Source organism: Magnolia sinica, chromosome 13, assembly GCF_029962835.1.
Source record: "Magnolia sinica isolate HGM2019 chromosome 13, MsV1, whole genome shotgun sequence".
Lineage (NCBI taxonomy): Eukaryota > Viridiplantae > Streptophyta > Magnoliopsida > Magnoliales > Magnoliaceae > Magnolia > Magnolia sinica.
The window spans coordinates 30550941-30574786 of NC_080585.1; the positions used below are offsets into that span (position 1 = coordinate 30550941).

A 23846-nucleotide genomic window follows, 5' to 3' on the forward strand; every position below is an offset into this window, starting at 1 on the left:
CATTATTGTAGGGCCCATGTAACTTTGATCTCCTTTGAAACCTTCATACAAGGTCGACTTCGAGGAGCGTCTTCGCACGACACGTATCCATGTATCAACGGATTGGCTACTCCCCCAGCCACCAGCCAGGTGGGTGATGGTCAGTGCTGTGAGGCCCCATGATGTATGTGTTTCATCCATTCAGTTCATTCATTTTTTACATATCATTTTATATCTCCTATCCCAAAAAATTCCACCACACTTATACGTACAAATCATTAATTTGCAATATGTATTCATGAATAATGATATTTTAAATTTTTATTAAGTATTTTATAGTTTATTTGAATTAAATAGAATAATTTTATTTTCATTTAATAAAAAATAATTTCTTTATAATGTAAAATATTTCCAAACAGGAGATAGGGGCAAATGTGTCAAATCAACATATTTCAGACAATTCATATATTCATGTGCCCCATAGTAGTTAAAAGATGAAAAGTGGCATTCCTAAGGCATGAAAAAGAGTCCTTACCTTCCTCTTAGTAAAAGCTCTAAATAGACTAGATCCATCTATTTTAACAAAACTAATACTGTTTCTTCTAATGGTGTGGTAATAATGCTTTCTATATGGGAGATGGTGTGATAATTCCACATGCTTGTGGACGTACCAATATGAAACATGTGTGTGAGATCTGATTTTTATATGCGAATAATGCTTATATCTTATGACTAAAAAATCAGATAATTTCACTCTATAAGTGGGCCATAACTTACAAAGTAAATTGACATTTTTTTTGTAGCTATTCATTCATTTTGATAATGCTATGGCCCCACCTGAGATATGACCTGATTTTATGCCAGAAGATCTTAAAATAATATGGCTCCTGATGGAGATTCACATCGTGACAGGTGCCCATTTGTGGAATTAGTAAATCTCTCAGTAGTAATACTAACATACATGCAAACAATAATGAAAAGAAAAAGATAAAAGAAAAGAAAGTCTTTAAATAGTATTTTAGGATCCTCTTTTAGGTTATATTGGGATAGGAGTTTTGCTAACTGCTACACATGCATAAGATCCAAGCTGTTTATCTGGTTGGTCCCACTGATATCTTCACACTTCGGGTAGGGTAGGATACAATCTTAAGAATCTTTGGAGAAACGAGTAAAAGTTTTTTTTTTAAAAATAAAAATAAATTTAATCACACGCACACACACCCCACACACTCACACCGTAGTGGAATTTCACCACCTATGGGTACCCGAACCCTTGAACAGGTGTTGAAACTCCTAAGAGTCTACCACCAGAGAAACGAGTAAAAGTTGGCTGAGTTTACTTTAGCTTGCATTTGTTTTCACAAATAGTGATGCACTTAAGAAGTGGATCCACCTAATTTACATCAGGGCTTCTACAATCTGAAACCCACCTAATGGATGGCTTAGATCCCTCATCCATGTAATATATATATATATATATATATATATATATATATATATATATATATATATATATATATTAATGTAATAATTCATTCAATAAAGTGGCAATGAGTAAATTGACATAATTAGGTTCCAAATTGAGGTTTGTGGCAACATTATGGATATTTTGGGATCTGGGGTCGTGCTCGAGTGATCCAAACCGTTTATCTGGTGGGCCTCTAAATTGATGGGCATACCCAAAAAAAAAAAAAAAACCTCCCATATTAGTATATTCAACCCTTGGATTGTTTCTCCTTTCAGCATCTCGGCGGATGGGATACTCAGGAAAGGAGAAATTCTTAGATTAGAATATTCAACCCTTGGATTATATGACCCTTTTCCTATGAATATAGACCGTCTCTTTGTAGGGCTAATGATTAAACATCAGCATCTACTAGTGTTATAGATTTTCAAGGTAGCCACCATAAGTTATCTCATTAGATCAACCATTTGGATCACCAAAACATGGATGCAATCTCACGACTATAGTCCTGATATACAACCATGTTGGGCCCACTTGTGGGGCAACCATTAGTGGTGGGTCCATGCAATTTTCTCTCTAATATCTTTCTTTTAAATTATCTTTTGGAGTTTAAAATTTTGAATTTTAAATATTGAAATAAGAGAAAGATATTAAACATCTCAATTCTCTGAATCTCTCTTTACAAAAAGGAAGGCATACCCTTGTTAAAAGCATCCAACTGAAAAATAAAATTAAAAAAAATAAAATAGAGAAAATAAGAAAAGAATAATAATACCCATTGTCTATCAAAGTTGTCTCTAGATGATTTAAACTGGTAATCAAGTCTGGGGGATATCTTAGCCGTAGGATATAGGTGACTTGATTTTTCCGCTCTTATAATAGTTGGGTGAACTACTGGACATCTTTGAGTTTGTGTGAAAGTCCATAAAAGATTGTGTAGATACCATCAGATTCTGCGTGTCCACCCATCAACACTACCCTATTGTAGCAATCCTCATTTGGTTATTTACTTTTGATTAAATTGAATTATTAAAAGAAAAAAAAAAACCTTAGATTTTGTTGGGCATCCAAACGCACCCTTACTTTGGCTCAAAATGCAAGTAGCAATGATAACAAATGATTGAGAGCAATGGATTTTCTATGGTGTGGAGTTGGATTTCGAGCCAAAGAGAAAACTCAATTTCTAGTTTTGGATTTGGACATAATGAGTGGTTTGAGATTGTAGTGAGTGATGACACATATTAGGGGCCATAAAGTCATGGACATAATTACCACGTTTGCCATTACTCATTGATACATTTTTACTTTTTGATAAAAGAGTAATCAGTAGCTTACTAAGATTTGTGTTTTATATTGGGTTAGTGGTTGAAAAACATACCCCCACAAGACTCATTCTTTTGACATTTACATGGGGCACCTACATACGTAATGAGCATGCATTTTCTTGCAGTAAATGAGCGTGGGATTGTCACGTACATCCCTCTCTCTCACGTGCATCTCTCTCTCTCTCTCTCTCTCTCTCTCTCTCAATAAAGAAAATGTTAATAGTTATTGTGGTCTAAGGATCCAATGTGTGTAAATGGTTTACCCTCCTAACCATGGTTCTAATATCGTAGATTGGAAACCTGGTGAACTCGGCCAAGTCATCTTGATTTTGGTGGGCAATGAAATGAGTCACCAGATCGAAATGGGATGAAAATGGAACGTCTGAGGTATTATCCTGATCTCCATAAGATAAAACTATCATGTGTTTGTTGTAACTAATACCATTCCGAAACCATTATTGGATTGTGTCTTGGATGGACCATATCTTGAAAATTATGCCATTTGGTTAAGTTAATATACAGCGATGTTCCAAAAAGAAAAAAGAAAAGCCTTTTGATCGAGTGGTTAGGAATAGACAAACCGCTAAAACTTTTTATCATTTCTTGTCAATGAAGTGACCTATCAGTTGGTCGGTGCAGATTGATAGACACATTTGTGAACCATATGAATTTAGTATTGATTTTTGATACCATTTGCTTGAGAAATAATGTAGTGGCCTAAGTGTTAAAAGAAAAAAAAAAATAACACTTTTAATACACCTAGTTGTATGTAATTTTTTTTAGAACACATTACACCCGAAAAGAATCTTAGATGTAATCAGTTTGCATGAAATTTTGTTTGGCTTTTAAATGATAATTTGTATACAGATAAATAGATTGCGTGTCTTGCTACCCCGTAAAGTGTTTACAATGATTAAAATAGGTATTCATACTAAAGAGCTTAGGTGGTGAGCTTTCCAAGATTTGCAAATCTTATCTGAAGGACTTTATTCTTTTAAGGCCTAAAGAGAACATTAAAGCATGCATACACAAAATAGATTGAATGTCTTCCACCCATTATACTGGCCCCAAATGCAATTTAGAAGTTTTTAATGGTGGATGTCCCATCCTTCCCTCATGTGGTCCACTCGATAATTGATGAGCTATTTTTAGATCCATAGGAGAGCATCAAGAGAAGTACATGATGGATAGATATACATTATGGTGGGCCCCACATATTATTAGTGTATGGTAACTATTGTGTTCTAACATATATAATGCCTTTTTACTGTAAAGACTTGTACCTGTAATTTGAAACATGTCTTTTTATCAGGTTTCAAAAGGATGTAATCTATTTATAACAGGCAAATACATGCATTTAAACAGTCCCTATAATCAGATTACCTGTAATCCCTTTACAACTTAAGTACTTTACAAGCATCCAAACAACCCCTTACATTCTTCATAAGTTGCCTTGAAAAAATCATACTGATTGGATGATACAAACCTTTAAGTCAGTGGTATGCTAAAATGGATGGGGAGGATCAATATTCTTAGAAGATATATAGGTCTAGTCATGGATGTTTAGGACCATCAGATTGCTGTGATTTTGCATTGTGTTGGATGAGAAGTGGAGTGAACCTAATGGATGGTCCAGATAAGCCATGCAGATGCCTACTAGTCCACATGCACCGACTAGTTGCATGGAAGGGTTTCAGACACTGAGACCATATCTTGATTCACTGTGTTGGATGCGCACTACAAATCAGATTCAACTCGGGTTTTTCACCAAACCTTGGGCCCGAATTGACAATCGAGGCTGTTAATGGGCCAAGTTGGCCCGTAAGAAGGGCTTGAGTTGGAAAAGCTCATGCCAAAAAATCAAGACCGTTTATTAATTAGGAAATGGGCTTATTCTATGTCAAGAGCTAGTGAACCTGGCCCGAAATTGGACTAGCCCCGACCCATTTAGGATTTCAGGGGCAGTTTTTGTCGTATCATGCATGATGGGATGCACCTGTTGAACAATCAAAATGTTGGAATCGAATTGCGTAATAGTGGGCTCTGGAAAAGCTTTATGGACCCCACCATGATGTATTTGTTTTGTCCACGATGTCCATCCATAGCTCTTCCTATGGCCCACTGTAATGTTTATTTGCCATCCAACCTGTTCATCAGCTTGACCCAAAACTGTTGTAGACCTAAAGAAGTTTTTAATGGTGAGTGTTCAATCACCATCATTTCCTATGGAGTGGCCCACTTGGGATTTAGATCTTCATACCTTAAAATGAGCTATTAAAATGGGTGGACGGCATGGATAATGCACATATATTGTGGTGCCCCCCACATAGACAGACCACTTGATCTCATCGAGCAACTGTCAATTCCATTGACAACCCACTTGATCCCATCAAAAAAATCTTGCATTTTTTACCTTTGCTCGCTGGATGACTTTTGGGTCTGAATCGATATGATCAAATGTGGCTTCGATCTCATTGATAGGATGTTGATGGCATTCGATATGATCGAAGCTCCCATCGACCGACTTATGCAGTTTTGCAGAATTGTGGGTTTTGTTTTCTATTTCGATTTAAACTTTTTTTTAAGGGTTTGTAATCCGTAATTAAAATATTGAAACATGCTTAAGGTCTTTTGGTGAGTAAAAGGAGTTCAAAGCTAGGGTTTTCTATGGTGTTCGGCGTGTATTCTCCGATCAATGAGCTCTTTCATCTATTGTAAACCTTGATTATCATAGTGGATTCATTGTCGCTTTGTGCCCTAATTTTTTCCATGAGGGTTTTCCACATAAAACCTTGTGTTCTCTGTGTGCTTGGTTGTTTGATCTTTTATTGTTTAGTTCTAACTCAGGTTTGCTTCCGTGCTTCCCCTCAACAAATGGTATCAGAGCAAATGTTGAAGTTTGAATTTTTTTAATACGAAAACATATCTTATAAGGGATCTAATGTTAAATATGAAATAACGAAGTTTCTTGAGAGAAGTAATTTTGAACTATGGAAGGTTAAGATGTGAGGCATCTAGTTCAGCAAGGATTGTAACACGCTTTCCTTGACAAGGCGATGCGTCCTCCATCTATGACTAACGAAGAGTGAGATGAACTAAACGAGAGGGTTACAACCTCAATACAATTGTGTTTGGTGAAAAATGTCCTGAATCAAAAGACCATCGCAGGGGTATGGACGAAACTGGATGGTTTGTACAAAAAGAAATCCTTGGATAGTTGTCCGTGACTTAAGAATCAATTTTAGAATCTTAAAATGATAGATGAGTCTGACATTAATGAACACATAAACACTTTCAATGAGTTGCTATATAAACTAACGAATGAAGAGGTTAAGATCGAAGATGAAGCTCAAGCCTTGATTCTCTTGAATTCACTTTCACCATTTGTTAAGAATCTGATAGACATGTTGATCCATAGTATGGATACCATTGATATAGAGATTGTCATCTTAGCCCTTTATGAGAAGCAGTTGAAAAAGAAAGTAACGGAGGTACCTCTACGGATGTGCTAGTTGCCAAGGGAATGAATACTGAAAGGGAGAATGGTAATTCTCGATCGTGATCTAAATCGAAAAAAAAAAAGAAGGCAAGATGGAGTGCTAAAATTGTGGAATAACGGGGCATATGAAGAAGGACTACAGGAACCCTAAGGCTTAAAAATAAGAAACTTTGGAGAATGTGCAAAAAAGAGGCCAACACATCGCAATCATGCAAGGAGGTAGATGGTGGTGATGTATTGACTACATCCAAATCTGGTTAGCTTAATAACGACTGGATTTTGGATTTGGATGCCTCATCATATGACTTCTCATAGGGACTGGCTCACCATATATAACGAGTACAACGGTAGACAAGATTTTATGGCAATGACATTGGCTGAAAAGTTGTTGGAATCGGTTCAGTGCACATCAGAATGTTCGATGGGGCGGAACATATTCTGACAAATATTTGGCACGTTCCAGACCTCAGGAAGAATTTGATATCTCCATGGGCTCTTGAGACACTTAGTTATAAGTTCACTGGTTATGACAGAGCCCTTAAAGTTTCAAAAGGGATATTTATTATAATGAAAGGACATCGAAGTTGTAATCTATACAAGTTGATCGAAAACACTGAAATGGGTGAAGCTACAACGTCTGTAACAGAATCCACATCGGCATGGTTGTGGCATGCATGCATAGGCCACATGCGCAATTGCGGCATGATGGTACTTTTTTAAAAAATCTTTGCTTAATTCTTATCTTTAAAAGTATTGAACTAATTATTATATACAAGCATTGTATATATGGTAAATAGTTAATGCTAACTTTTAAAAATGGAAAGCAGTTTTGTAAAGTTGTGCTTGGGTATATGCATTCAGATGTATGGGGCCCATCGCATGTTGTTTCTACTAAGGATTATCGTATTTTGTCTCATTCATCGATGATTACTACAGGAAAATGTGGGTTTATTTTCTAAAAAATAAATCCAATATTTTTACAATGCTCAAGGTATGAAAGACGATGGTTGAAAGGCAGACACGATAAAAGCTGAAGGTATTATAGACCGATATCGGAGATGAATTCACTTTAAAGAAATTCAATCATTTTTGCAAAGATGAAGGGATTGTGAGGGGCAATATAGTGAGGCACATTTCTAAATAGAATGGACTGGTAAATCAGATGAAGCGGACTCTCTTAGAGAGAGCCTAAAGCATGTTAAGTAATGCTAGATTGGGTAAAGAGTTATGGACGAAGGCTGTTAACATGGCTTGCCACCTAGTGAACCGGTCCCCGTCTACATTGATAGACTGTAAGATTCCTAAAGAAGTGTGGGTGGTCATGAGGTAGACTACTCATAGTTACTGGTATTTGGTTATAATGCTTACTCTTGTGTACCGTCAATTGAGAGAAATAAGCTAGACCAAAGAGCTAATTAAGAAGTGTATTTTTATGGGGTATGATGATGGTGTGAATGAGTACAGGCTACACGACTGGGTCACACGAAAAATCATAATTAGTCGAGATATTGGGTTTGATGAAGATTCATTTATCCACAAGGATCAATGTAAGGAACCTAAGAAGTCAGCAGTCATTGATGTTGAAATTAAAAAAGAAAATACACGAGTAGATCCTGAGCCAAAGGTAGAAAGTACATGAGCAGGTGGAGCAATCGCCTCAAAAAAAATTAATCCACCAAGAGATTGTAGATTTTCATTTAGATACAGAGATGACTCAATTATTGTATTCACCCTCATTACAAATAAGTTTAATATGTCTATATTTAAGGAAGCATTAGATGTTTTTGATGCTGAGAAGTAGATAGCAATAATACATGATGAGATAGATTCCCTATATAAGAATGAGATATGAGAGTTGATAAAGTTTCTAGTGGAGCGTAAAGTAATAGACTATAAATGAATTTACAAGATCAAACAAAATATATACAATACAAGATTGGTGAACCATACCATTAAAAACTTATTGTGGGCCACAAAAGTTTTGAATCAAGCTTATATTTGTTTTTTTTTCCCTTCGTTCAAATACATGTGACCTTGTCAACAGGTTAGATTGCAAATAAGCGTCACATAAACATTACAGTAGGCCCTAGGAAGTTTTTAATGGTAGGACATTCAATCATCAATGTTTCTTATAATATGGTCCGTCTGAAATTTGAATCTGCTTCATTTTTAGGCTCATGCCCAAAAATGATTTGACAAAATGTATGGACAGCATGGATACAGAATGCATACATTATAGTCTACCCCAAGTTAAGGGCCCCATCATATTGGGTGAGGCTAGGGTGGCACCTAATTCCCTCCTTGCCCGGTAACCTAACCGGCCCCTACAACAATAAAGTAGAAAAGGTGCAGCTACTGCCACTTGGCCTCATAAGATGTGACGCACCTAAGGAAGCGGATTGGCTGGTGTACCACACACCAACTATATAGCTAGGGGTGTACACGAACCGACTTAGCTCGGTTAGCTCGCTTAACTCGACTCGAAAAAGCTTGATTCGACTCTGTTCGAAGCTGAGTTTGAGCTGAGTCGAGCTGATTTTTTTAGCTCGAAAATGAGTTCGAGCGGGCCCCAGCTCGACTCAACTCGACTTGGATTGAATCCAGCTCGAATCCAACTCGAATCAAACTCGGATCGAACCAATTCGGTGACTCAGTTACTTTGCCATTGATGTTGCTCACCAACTGTTGATAAAATGATTCAACGAAATGTGGCTGGTGGCAAGGAAGGTATGTACATGAAACAAATACCTTTTTTCTCTTTGTTTTTTTTTTTAATTACTTAGAAGGTGTTTGATAAAATACTTGTAAAACAATTGCCTTTGTTTATAAAACAGTAGGCTTTTGGAAGTTGCAGTTCAGGTGTTTATTGAAATGCCTCAATGGCGAGCTCGGCTCAATCTTGGTTCGAACTCGGCTCGAGCTGTTGACCAAACCGAGCCGAGCTGGCCAGTCAGGCTTGAGGACCGAGCCGAGCCGAGTTCAAACTGAGGTCAGCTAGTGTTCGAGCCGAGTCGAGCTCAAGCCAGCTCGACTCAGTTCGACTCGATGTACACCCCTATATATAGCTGTTGTAGGTACGTGTTGTGCGAAGACGAGCACTGATGCTTCTCGAGCTCCGAGTTGTATGAATGGTTCAAAGGAGATCAAAGTTACATGGGACCCACAGTGATGTATTTATTATATCTACACCGTTCATCTATTTTTAGAGATCATTTTAGGGCTTGTTTGGATTCGTGTATTAGAGTGTATTGTATTGTATCTGGATACTATTCATGTATACGTTCAATGATTTTCAAAATACATCCAACTCAACATGCCATTAACCAATGTTTGGATAAGAGGTATTGTTCGGGCAAGTATACAGTTTCTTGTAGAGATCAATGTTTGGAAGCGACGTATAAGGGCCACGTATTGTATATACGTATACATATTGATAGTCTATATAGTAGTGTCGCAATTTTTAAGCTCTCATACATCGTATCCCAGGCGGGGCCCAGTGTCATGTTTGTGATTAATCCTACTCATCCATCATGTTCTGATTGAATAATCTTGACCGTTCATCCATTGTCACCAGGTTGGATTGACGTGTTTAACGATATGAATGTCATCTAAAATGACACAGAATCCTAAAATCTTTCTCACGGAATAGATGGACAAAATCGCGACTCAAAGCACAGGTGGACGAGGAGAATCATTCACTAAAATGACCGTGGGCCCCACCTGGGTTACCAGCCATGGAAATTCCTGTGAAAGTGGTCTGCAGATGTTGGACGTGCCCAATCCGAAGAGGCGATGTGGGTCCCACATAAACATCGGCGCTCATCCACGCCATCCATCGAATAAGAATACAGGGTGGAAATTTTATAATTGAAAAAATACCCAAAAATTTCCCTACATCATCAAAGCATATGTGATCGGATTATCCACCCGATCTGAAAGTCTCATAAAAAAAATCCATGATACATGGATCAAGTCCAAGAAGATATTAAAAAAAAAAAAGTTCATTCTCCTGACTCTCACAAAAACTACAACCCAAAGAACAACCTCATAGCCACATATAAAATCAATATTCCAAGCAGCAAACGAAGCAGCAGACGGATGCATGGTTCGTCTCTAACACCAGCAACTGCCACCCTCTCAGGGCTGCCATCTTCCCCGCCGGACCTGTTGTCGATTACGGTTCGATCTGTAATAGCAGATACACAGGTCCCACTGTCCATCGTCGCCGGATGATGAGATGCATGAACTGCAACCCATAGAAACAATCCAAAATTCAAAAACTGCAACCCACAGGCACCTCATCTACCTGATTCAGGGTCGCATGCACCCGTCATTTCCAATCTTCCACACCTACCAGCCAGATATTGTAAAATCTCAAGTTCGATTCGACGTGCCTTATAGGCATAACTGGATGGGGAATAGACTATTGACAGATAGGGATGTATATGCCAGACCGTATACGCGCCATTAAGGAGGGGCCTCTTGCACTCCAAGAGGGTCATGCAAGTTCTAACCTGAATCCGCTCATGATTACAGGTTGTTGGATATCGCAGTACGTTCCAGAAGGGAGATGATCATACCCGAAGGATCGGCTTTTCGCAACACAATTTGGTGTTCGAATGCCCGATTTACAATGAGCAATGTGGTAAGAAGGTTATCCTGTCGCATATATGTTGAAATCAGCCTTCGGAAGGGAACCTTCTCAACTGAATGGTGACATGCAAAAGGTTGGAGATGATCTAAGGAAGTGCTGGTGTAGAAACCTGACCGTTCTCCTATGGAGATAACCCTCTACAGGGTTTTAAAACTCGCTCGCACGCGAATACAACGCATTGAATAGGTTGTACAGATGGCAGTCGAGACATCTGACGATACATTACAATGGCTGCATTTTTTTGGTTTTATGCTGTATCGCGCACATGGTTTTCCACGGTCTTCAACTCCAAACCAAACACCGTACATTTCACATCAAGCCCTTTAATACCATACAATACACCGTAAAACGCAAATCCAAATAGGCCCTTAGTGCATTATACGAGAAATGAATCATATCCAAAGATCATCTGGATCACACCACAAATAGCAGCGGAGATAATGATTTTCACCGTTAAACAATTCGTAGGGTCCATTATAACGTTTATTTTCCATCCAATCTGTTCATAAGGTCAAAAAGACCCGAATGAAGAGGAAAAACAAATTTCATATTGATACAAAACTTCTGCGACTCCAAAAAGGGTTTTAATGGTAGACGTTCAATATCCCACTACTTTTTTCAGTGTGGTCCACTTGATAGTTAAATCTGTCTTATTTTTCGTCTCAAGCCTTAAGACGAGCTCACCAAAAGGATGGACGGTTTGGATATAACACATACCTCATGATCTCAAACCCAAAGAACTTGCTGACGTCAACAGCTATATAGCTGGTGTGAGGTACGCTAGTCAATCCGCTTCCGTCCATTAGGTGGGACGCGGATTGCGTCCTACCCCCACCTGGACGGTAATCCGTCTGGGCAGGGCTCTATAGGGCCCATTGTGATGTAAGTGTTTTATCCACGCCATTAATCACTTTTATCATACTATTTTAAGTTACGATGCTGAAAATGAGGGAGGTCCACAGCTCTAGTGGACCACACCAAAGAAAGCTGCAGTGATAATGACACCTACATTTGAAACATTTCTAAGGGCCACTGTGATGTATTTTTTTTATACCATCCAACTTTTATTAATAAGGTCATGTAGACGTGGATGAAGTGAAAACACAAATATAAGCTTGATCCGAAACTTCTCCAACTCCTAAGAACTTTTTAATGGCACACGTTCAATCCCCACTCTGGGACCTGCCTCATTTTAACTTAGACTGATATGAGGAAACCTATGAACAGCATGGATAAAATACTTACATCAGGGTGGGCCCCACAGAGCCCATCCCAACGGATTACCGTCCGGACGGGGGTAGGACGCAATCCGCGTCCCCTTAACAGGTGGAGAAGGAAGCGGATTGGCTGGTGTACCTCACACCAGCTATATAGCTGCTGTATTAACATTTACAGGTTCTGTGGGTCTGATCACGAGGTATGTGTTATAGTCAAACCGTCTATCCATTTGGTGAGCTCGTATTAAAGCTTGAGAAGAAAAATAAGACATATATAACCATCAAGTAGACCACACTGAAAAAAGCAGCGGGGGATTGAATGTCTACCACTGAAACCCTTTTTGGGGCCACGGAAGTTTTGGATCAATATGAAATTTATTTTTCCTCTTAATTCAGGTCTTTGTGACCTCATGAACAGATGGGATGGAAAAAAAACGTTATGGTGGGCCTATAAATTTTTTAACGGTGAAAATCATCATCTCCGCTGCTATTTATGGTGTGCTCCATATGGTCTTTGTATATGATTCGTTTTTTGCATAATACTCTAAAATGATCTCTAAAAATAAATGAACGGTCTAGATATAATAAATACATCACTGTAGGGCCTAAAAATACATCACTGTGGGGTCTAGATATAATAAATACATCACTGTGGGGGCCTAAAAATAAATGAACGGTCCAGATATAATAAAATGATCTCTAAAACTTTGATCTCCTTTGAACCGTTCGTACAACTCGGAGCTCGAGGAGCGTCAGTGCTCGTCTTCGCACGACACGTACCTACAGCAGCTATATAGCTAGTGTGAGGTACACCAGCCAATCCGCTTCCATCAGTTTATGGGTGGGCCCCCTACGAGCTATGCAGGCTTCTCAATACCTACCAAAACTGTAGGTCTCCGGCTACAGTGTAATAGGTGAAAAGAAAAAGCACCAAAAAGCAATTCCGGGTACCAACGGAAACGAACCCAAAGCATGTGTGCACATTTACACCCCATGCGCAGGTCGTTCTCAGCCATTTCAAAAATAAGCAGCGCGCGAAAAATAACCGTTTCCCAAAAACAGTTAGAGAAAATGGTCATCTCCTCGACAAAGATGATCACCTATTATGGGAGAATTGGAGAATTACAGAAAGCCGTGAAATTATTCCAGGAGATGCCCCACAGGAATCAGATTTCTTACAACGCAATGATAACCCTTTTTGTGGATTCTGGTCAGTTAGATGCTGCAAGCAGGCTGTTCGCAGAAATGCCCGAGAGAAACTCAACATCTTACACTTTGATGATTTCTGGGTTTTCGAAATCGGGGCTCGTCGTTGAAGCGCGTGAAGTCTTTGATTCCGTTCCTTCTCTGTATCAGAATGTGATCTCGTGGACAGCCATGATTTCTTGTTATGTGCAGAATCACCAGTCACTTCATGCGCTGAAGCTTTTCACTAGTTCCTATGGTGATTTCTTTGCTTTACGGATAATACCCAATTCGTATACTTTCAGCATTTTGCTGAAGTCGTGTGCGGATGTGCAGTCTATCGCAACTGCAGCACAAATCCATGCTCTGATTGTGAAGCTTCTAGATGAAGAAATTGAGGAAGTTGTCTTTGTTCAGAACGCGTTGATTGATTTGCACTCAAAATTTGGACGTCTAACAGATGCAGAGAAGATCTTCAATAGACTGACGTCGAAAGATCTGAGTTCGTGGAATACCATGATGACAAGTTACACCCGTCATTCTTTGATTGATGAAGCTCTCAGAGTTTTCAATTCCATGAAAGAAAAAGACACACTTTCGTGGAATATTGTATTTTCAGGTTTAGCAGAAAGTGGTCGTGGGGAAGAAGCTATAAACCTATTTATCTGTTTGTTAAGGTCATGGCCAGAAACAAAGCCCAACCCATCTACTTATACGATCATTCTAACTATTTGCTCTACTTTGACAGCGTTGGAAATGGGTAGACAGATACATACATGTACCATTAAAATCAGTCTCAATAGGAGTAATGTCTTCACGGGCAATTCACTCATTACCATGTATTCGAGATGTGGTTCCGTCAAAGAATTGGAGAGAGTCTTTGATGACATGGTTATGAAAGATATCATTTCGTGGAATTCATTACTCCTAGGTCTTGGGCAAAATGGGAATGCAAAAAAAACATTGGAGGTTGCAGAGGAGGCGTTGAAGTTGGGATCTTTTAACAATAACACTTTCATTGCGATACTGACTGCTTGTAGCCATGGAGGTTTGGTTAATGAAGGGATGGAGTATTTTAGGTCTATGAGTAGTAAATACGGTATTGGACCAGACTTGGATCACTATATTTGTGTGATTGACATGCTTGGAAGAGCGGGTAGAATAAGTGACGCGCAAGATGTCTTGCAGGGGATGCCGTTTAAAGCGAATTCCGTGGCATGGGCTGCTCTTCTTAGCGCATGTTTGGTTCATGGGAATGGGGAGGTGGGTGAGATAGCAGCACAGGAACTTCAAAATTTGGAGCCTGGTGATGTTACAAGTTATGTAATGTTGGCAAATATTTATGGTAAAATAGGTAGATCAGAGGACTCAAGGAAGGTCTTGAATTTGATGAGGGAGAAGGGTTTGAGGAAGGATTCGGGGTTTAGTTGGATCATTGAAATATGAAATCCAATCAACAAGACTCAAAGCAAGATTTATCATGATTGATTGGAAAAGTTTTGCAACCAGCTGACCACCTGACATCAACCCTTCTTTACCGACACTTGGGAACACTGGCATATTGCTACCAAGCAGAGCTACACCGCCATGTGTATCTTACTTCATTTCAGCCTTTTAACTTTGTGAATGTATGTTCCCTACTTCCTCAACCAAGAGTATCTGGAATTTTGTACATTTCAACTAATTGCAATGTAAATATCTCCATACTCATGAATTTCTTATATTTCTTTTGTTCGAAAGAATTTGGGGAGGGTACTATATCGAAGGTGAGTTATGATTGCATCGAACAAGACTCGAAGCAGGATTTATCATGATTGATTGGAAAAGTTTCGCAACCAGCTGACCACCTGACATCAACCCTTCTTTACCGACACTTGGGAACACTGGCATATTGCTACCAAACAGAGCTACACCGCCATGTGTATCTTACTTCATTTCAGCCTTTTAACTTTGGGAATGTACGTTCCCTACTTCCTCAACCTAGAGTACCTAGAATTTTGTACATTTCAACTAATTGCAATGTAAATATCTCCATACTCGTGAATTTCTTATATTTCTTTTGTTCGAAAGAATTTGGGGAGGGTACTATATTGAAGGTGAGTTATGATTGCATCGATGTCACATTTGTGTGTGTGTGCCTCATTTTTTTGGTGAGACTATTCCCTGCGGATGCATGCAATCACCCGCAACCACATGCATTGGGTAATGCTGAGGAGGGGAAATTGTAATGGAGTGGAAGCTAAGGCCCCTAGAGACAGTTTGAGGGTCTTTTCAAAAACATAATCATTGAAGTTGGTCCAACAAGAATTATGTGGGTGTCTTACAAACCCTGATACTTTTTGGAGGGTTTGTTTTCTTGTATGAGATCCAAGACTTTCTAGTAGAAACATGTGACCTGGGATTGCATGAGATGGGGGCTACTTGGTTGACAATGGAAAGAATGCTAGGGAACATAGTGAGATTATTGCATCTTTTTTTTCTTCTTCTCTTTTTTTTGGTTGGGGAAAGAAAAAGTTGTGGCAGTGTGCTAGTTGGTTTTACCACTTCAGTAATGGGGACTGTTCCAATCCAGATTATCGTCAAATAGCAGAGTTGCTAGACATATACTTAAAGCTGTCACTCTTTTTGCTTGGTAAATGTTTTTTAAGTATCCTGAATTTCTGGTATTTTTATATTCTTTCCTTGGGGAAATGATATGGTAGAGACGAGAACCATAACATAGTTCTTCCCATGCAACCATACATGTGGCTGGGAGGTCTGCATTGGGACTGTCCACCTTGTGGATCCTGTTACTAGACCACTCTTCCAAAACCCAACTGATTGGATGATCCTAACAATGACTTTTCCCCATGGAGTTTCAACCACTAACCACTTTTAGCTTATGTTTGAAGACAAACAATCTAATAGTTAGAATCATCTAATCAATGTAGTTTCGGGTCTGTGGTCCATCCATAGCAATACGGGTAATGCAGGGGCATTTTTACACCGGGCTCAAGTGCGGTAGCCCATGGGATGCGGGGACACACTCGGGGTGGTGACCCATGTGATTTGGGGCCCACGGGGGAGGTCTCGTGTTCGAGACTCCTCACCGGGGGTGATTAATGCGCATTTCACACCGGGCTCGAGTGGGGTAGCCTGTGGGATGCGGGGACACACTCGGGGTGGGCGGCCCATGTGATTTGGGGCCCACAAGGGGGGTTTGGCTGAGGTCCTAACCCATGAGATGTGGGGCCTGGGCTATGAGATAAATGGATTAATTCGCCATACTCTAACAGTTCGAGCTTTTAGAGCAAGTGGTTAATTGTCCTACATCAATGGGCCCGGTGGACAGTCCCAATCCACCATTCCCTTGCCCTTGCCACTTGTATTTTTACAAGGGGGCAGAACCATATTCCAATTCCCTTGTCTCCACCGTATGAAAACAAACCATTTACTTCTTGTCTATGTAGTTACTCATAAACTTTTACAATCAACTTCCAAAATAGATGGATTGGGTGACCATATTTGCTACATGAAGAAAATAAGATCTATGCTGACAATAATAAGACAGTTCCCACATCAAGAACACTTTCTCTTAGCTTGTTACATTGTTTGTCTACAACAATTGTAGAAGATGCCAATCTAACTCTGTACGGAACAGTAGGAACACAGAGGAAATGCATAACATCACATAAAACAGCTACCATGCCCAAAGGAAACCTTGGCAATGAAGCCTTCTATACTTCTGACTATTCAGTATGTTGATGTACAAGCTGAGTTGCCGACAATTTTCTTGTCGAAGCTTGAGAAGCTAGAAGTACTATTAGAAGACGTCATTCGGTATGACAAGGGATCCGAGTCGATGTAAATATCTGAAAATTCACCCACTAAACTAGGATTCTCAAGGTGAATGTCTGGCGGCAAAGGAGGAAGGCTAGCGTCCCCTGAGAGAAATTGCACCACCCTTCTCATGCTAGGCCTGTAATTAGGAAGTGGATGGGAACATAGAGTAACCCAAGGGTAAGCACAAGCTTGACTTCTTCTGTTTCATAGAGATCGAACACGGGGTCCACAGCTCTCATGACCTGTCCTCTGGAGTGTAGGTCTCTAACCCAATCAACCAACAGCAACTCCTGTGCATTGTTTTGGGGCTCGATGGGCCGCCTCCCACATGCCACTTTTAGCATAAGCATGCCATAACAAAACACATCTGTGCATGTCGTGGTTTTTCCAGTCCTTGTAAGCTCCAGAGCTAGGTACCCAAGCGTCCCCACAATGTGGGTCGTCTGAGGATGGATGTCATGCTCGTAGATCCTGGCAAGCCCAAAATCTCCAAGCTCTGGGTTCAGATCTGCATCGATGAGAATGTTGCTGGCCTTGATGTCCCGATGCACCACCCTTTGGTCACATTCTTCGTGGAGATACAGCAAGGCTTTGGCAACCCCATTCAAGATCTTGTATCTTTGTTCCCAAGTAAGGATTTCTTCTGGCTGTTGAACAAGAGCTTGTTGAGGCTACCATTCGGGACATAGTCATAGACAAGTAGGAGTTCGTCTTTCCTTCTGCACCATCCATGTAGCTGCACTAGATTCCGATGCCTTAGCCTCCCCACACTTGTTATCTCTGCAACGAACTCCCTCATTCCCTGCCTGGAGTCATGGCCCACCCTCTTGATCGCAACTTCGAGGCCCATGCTAAGAACCACCCCTTTGTAGACACTCCCGAATCCTCCTGATCCTATAAGATTCTGCTCCCCAAATCCTCTGGTGGCAGTGGATAGCTCAGAGTATTCAAACCGCCTGGCACCATATTCAACTTCCCAATTTTCCAACACCTCATCCCCATTCCTCATCCATTGCACCACTTGATACAGACCCAAAATCACCAACAAAACCAAAGTAATGATTGCCAGTGTGATCCCTACTGCGAAGCCCTTTCTGTTCACCACCTTGCGCGATTGAATAAGTGATGGGAGCCTGGATCCTTGCGCGATCGAATAAGTGATGGGAGCCTGGATAGATCCAAATCCTGAGCAGCCCCGCCAATCCTAAAGCTCCATCCGAGCACATTATGAGCAGCTGTGAGCAAACCGGTGGAAGTGGAGAAGCCAACGTACATATATTCATCGAGAATTGGCGAAAGATCGATGGGAAATGATATCAAGGGCCAATTCGATCTTGGTACTCCCGCGGGAGATAGTGTCACATTCACCAACTTCTCATTGCTGTTGTACTCTATTCATGCCTGAATAGCACTTCCGCTCTTTAGACTAATTGACTGCTTGTCATTGGGTTTGGTACCAGTAAGATAATCCGCCAGTGCTGATATGTTGGACATCAAGCTGTTTATATCTATGCCGACATGGTTATCGTTGATGTCACCGAATTCGATATTTTGGACGATATCAAACTCAACAGCAAATAAACGAGTGGAGAAGTTGGTGATGCTTGTATCATTCGGGAGGCCCAAGTACTGGTTCAGCTGAGCTCCCTTCATTTCTTTTGCAGACGAGATGGTGAACACAAGGCCATGGCCGCCGAGGTCAGGGTACTTTGAATCGAATGGAGAAAACGAAGGTGGTAGAGAAGGAGAAAATGGAAGCATATTCATTTTCCTTGAATTGCAGGGGAGAAGGGTTGGCCCATGAGTCTGGCGGAATCATTCGTTACTGTTAGGATGCCGTCAGGTCTGATGAATGAGGAGTCGGAAAGGCTGATATCGGCTTGGTGAAACCCGTTAAAGATGAAGCTGTCATTCGCCGAGAAAACAAAATTGAAGAAGAGAAGTTGAAGAAATAATCGAAATGCTTCCATCGACGGATTTTCGAAGTGGGTTTTGAACTGAAAACCTTGGAGTGAAAAATCTAAGCTTAGAGAACAGGGGGAGAAAATCCTTTAAACCAATTATACAACTGCACTAGCAATGCTTCCAATATAGTAAAATGTGTCACTTACATGGCATTTGTATTCTTATAAGCATAGGCATGACAGAGTACTAGTTAGAACTAAAGAGCTACTACAAATGACAGAAGAACAAGATCTATCAAATGGGTTTTTATTTTTTGAACTGAAAATGGTAGAACATTCCTTAAATGGTCAGATGTCATTCAAATTCCACGCAAAAATTCAAGCTGTTGATTGGGTTTCAGAGAAATAGGCTTGCAATGGCCATGGAACCTGAAAACTAACCCACAAAAAAGGAAGCTGAACTGAACTTTGGATCTTTGAATGGGTGCAATGGGTTTCAGAGAAATGGGCTTGCAATGACTATGGAACTTGAAAACTTACCATAGAAAGGAAGCTGAACTGAACTCGGATCTTTCAATGGGTGCAATGGGTTTCAAAGAAATGTGCTTGCAATGGCTATAGAAGTTGAAAACTTAACAAAGAAGAGAAACTGAACTGAACTTGGATCTTTCAATGGGTGCATTTTGGATGATGGTTTGGTTGTGGTCAGCTTAAAATGCAAAAACCAGAAGGATTTCCTGAAAAGGAAAATAAAGAGGCACCTTCTGAAAACTGATAGAGAGAATCCTGACAGTTCATCCATTAAATAAAGTTTATAGTTCCCATGTGGGAGGAATAAACAGGTCAAAACAACAAAATCTTAAACAAAATGAAGGAATATTTGTTTCCAAAACCTCTGGCTGAATCAACTCAGATTGATTCCAAACTTGGTTTTGGGTCGACTCGGTGCAAACTCGCTGAGTGGAGTAACTCAATTGATGTTTGGGAAACATTCTCTTTGAAAACTGTATTTCTAACTGTGCAGAACAGTCTGTAAATGCAAACCAGACTGTTCATCTGGTGGCTCCACAAAGGGTAGGCCATCCACACTGATTGAACAATACTGACCCGTGATTGGAATACTTGACGATTACGAGTGGATGAAAATGAAGTCCCACAAACACTCTTCATTCGTTAGATAAATATCCTTAATTGGTGATCATGATTGTGCTACTAATTATTTAAAATTTCCTCTGATATTATAACAGGAGGTTCATTAATTTAACACGCATGGATCCCAACCCATCTGCATGCCGTGGTTCAAACGCGGCCTACCTGGCGCAAGAATCCAGCTGATCAACTCATCAGGTGAGCTATAGTGTATGGGAAGATGAACTGTTAGAAATAGATGCCCAGTGTTCCACATTCAACCTACATGGAGGGCCCACCTGATGAGTTGATCAGTCTGGTTCTCAGGTTAGGGCACCTACATGAATGGGCCCATGTGAAGATGCGCTTCTGCATGCTTGTAGAACTAGCAAACCACTTGTAATAAAATCTATTTTATGAGGATCAATGCTATTGTAGTTCTGAATTCTAAGTCTTGTAAAAGATGTATAATTTCCATTTATCTTAATTAAGAGATGTCACATCTAGAGCTGGGCACAGGATGACTCGACTCGGCAAACTCTACTCGTCCGACTCGTTCAGATCTGACTCGATCCGAACCAAGTGGGTGAGTCAATCCGAATCGAGTTGACTTCATCCAATCTGGACTCAAACCAAGTCGAGTTCGAGTCACACAGTAACTTGACTCGACTCGATGTGAAATCCAACTCGGTACTGACTTACTCGATCCGAAACTTGACTCATGCAGATATATATAAAAAAAAAAAAAAACTAAAAACTTAGATATGACATTTAGATGCCATGTAGCTGATGGAGAGGTTGCAATTCTAGCAAGTGAATCTAGGTTTTGAGTGGTAATTTCAGCTCGTGAATACCTGCTGCACCTAACCCAACTCGGTACTTGTGACCGGGTCGGAGTTAATTTGGATTAGTCCAGGGCAGACCGGACTCGGATCAGGTTAGGCATTATGGACTCGGTACCGAATTGGGTTGAGTTCGGGTCAGGCCTATTTCAAAACCAGATCGAGTTGGATCAGCCCTAACTCGATCCGACTCGACTCGATGCCCATCTCTACTCACATCCAACTGGTTGGATTGCTACTCTACCTTCCACCTAGTGGATATTTTTCGTCCTGTGATGTTTGTGTGACATCCAACCAGTCCAAAGATCGGTCGCACTACGAGGATCAGCATATGCAAAAACCAGCCTAATCCACCCATTTGGTGGGCCACACCAATATTCCTTTATTATATCCATGGGTATCCATTGTTTTCTATTGTGTGCCCACCTAATGGGTGGGCTGATTAGGTTATCCTTAATGGTCGGGTCAACTTATTAGAGGGTTTGGATTTCACACAAACTTGAAACGTTGGAACTCATCCAATGGTTGGACGGTGACTTATTGTCAAACCAGTTGGATGTGAGCATTTCTCATTTTAATTATGTGCATTTATATTTTATACAATTCTTAGACAATTTTAAATAAAATTAGTATTTTAAGCTCATCTTTCATTTATTTTTATTTTATATTTTATATATTTTCTTTTTTCTGTTTGGCGTTTTTGCTATTCAAATTTCCATATGTTCAAAATTCCTTAGACTCATCCGACTCAGCGTGTCAACTCGCTCGAGTTAGATTTTAGGCAGTTTTATGTGTTCAAAAGAGGTGCTAAAGCGCAGGTGGAGAGATCGTAGCACATACGTGCATGATCCAAGCCATTCATCAGGTGAGACTGACTGCCCTGACCCAAAAACAGGTCAGAACAACAACAATCGGTTCCTTACTCTTGCTCCGGTGGTAGACTCTCAGGAGTTTCAACACCGGGTCAAGGGTTCGAGTACCCATAGGTGGTGAAATTCCACTACGGTGTGAGTGTGTGTGTGGGGATGTGTACGGAGGTTTAAAAATAAAAAAATAAAAAAAAGGTCAGAACAACAATCATCCATGGCCTATTCACCATTCACGTGTCCCACCTTATGAGTGGGCTTTCTTGAATTTTGGGCCAGGCCATATTAACGTGACAAAAGTGAATCCGGATCCTCTGCTGCTGGGAATTAGGAATTTCATTTCCTGCCTCTTTTACGTAAACGGATTGGCTACTCCCCCTGCCAGTAGCCCGGTGGCTAGTAGTCGGTGCTCCGCGGCCCGTTCTTTACTTGGATATATATATATATATATAAATTGACAGTGGGTGGACTAACAAGCTAACAAAAAAAAAAAAGAAGAGGCTGGATGGCTAATAAACATTACTTATGAGCCCCAGTAAGTTTTTAGTGGTGGACAATCAATCACCACTGTTTCCTGTGGTGGTGTGGTCGACTTGGGATTTGAATCTGCTTTATTTCGGGTTTATACCTTAAAATAAGCTAGGAAAATGAATGTGTGGTACGGATATACAACACATACATCAAGCCCACGGTCAGGGCTTGACCGAACTAGCGGCACTGATCGAAGCCGCTCTCCTATCTCAACCGGGCGCGATCGGGTGAGGCAGGGGTCAGGGCTTAGTGGGTGAGGCCATGACTGTGGTGGGGACCACATTGGTTTATATGTTGTAAATCCACGCCGTCCATGTATTTGATCAGATCATTTTAGGGCATGGTCTCAAAAGAGAAATTGACCACTGTTGATGCAACTTTTTATCCGGTTTCTTTTCTGAAGAGTCCAAAACTTACCGTCCCAACTTAATCGTTGGACGTACGGACGAGCATTTGAGGACCAAAATACCCTGCCTTCCTTTCAGAGACGAGCGTCCTATGGAGGATTTTAATAGTGGATATCCAATCACTACTGTTTTCATGTGGTGTGGATTTATATGCCTCTTATTTTTAGGATCAAGCCATAACATGATCTGTAAAAATAGATTAACGGAATGGATGAAATACATATATCATGATGGGCCCACAGAGCACCGACCACCAGCCACGGAGCTGGTGGCAGGGGGAGTAGCCAATCCGTTTCCGACAGGTTGAGTAGCGAGTCGGCTACTGTAGTCGTCACCAAGTTATGTAGGCCCCACTATGATGTATGTGTTGTATCCACACCGTCCATCCATTTTGAGATATCATTTTAGGGCATGAGCAAAAGAATGATGGAGATAAAAAGCTGTAATGGACCCCATCAAAGAAAACAGTGGGGAGAGTGATTCCTACCGTTGAAATTATCCTAAGGCCCATCATAATGTTTATTTGAAATCCAACTTGTTCAAAAGTTAAAAAAGACATGAAATAAAGGAAAACATAAATATCAACTTGATCTAAAACTTTGTGGCCTTTAAAAGATTTTAATGATGGGCACCACTGTCCCACTGTTTTCTGTGCTGGGGTCCATTGGAGATTTGGATTTAACTCGTTCTTTGGATATTGCCCTAAAATGATCTCTCCAAATGGATGAAAGGTGTGGATACGAAACATACATCATGGTGGAGCCCACGAGCGTATTTTGGTCGCCAGATGCTCGTCCTTTGGTCCAATGTCTAAGTTGGGAAGGTAAGTTTTGAACTCTGCAGGAAAAGAAACGGGGTAAGAAGTTAAGTCTACAGTCGTCAATTTCTCGTCTAAAAAATGAGATAGACACAAATCTCAAGTGGACCACCCGATAGGAAAACACCGGTGATTGAACGAAAAACACTGGTGATTGAACAACCACCATTAAAAACTTCCTAATGGCAACGGTAACGTTTATATG

General features: G+C 40.4%; 1 protein-coding gene and 1 pseudogene across 1 annotated transcript; one reads left to right on the forward strand and one right to left on the reverse strand.

The window, feature by feature from the left end:
* Nucleotides 1-13210: 13210 nt before the first annotated feature.
* LOC131224196 (pentatricopeptide repeat-containing protein At4g02750-like) lies at nucleotides 13211-14770 on the forward strand. Its single transcript, XM_058219736.1, has one exon. The coding sequence runs from the start codon at nucleotides 13211-13213 to the stop codon at nucleotides 14768-14770; it is 1560 nt and encodes a 519-aa protein (XP_058075719.1).
* Nucleotides 14771-17056: 2286 nt separating this feature from the next.
* Nucleotides 17057-18913, reverse strand: LOC131224197 (L-type lectin-domain containing receptor kinase S.4-like; annotated as a pseudogene).
* Between the last annotated feature and the right edge of the window lie 4933 nt (nucleotides 18914-23846).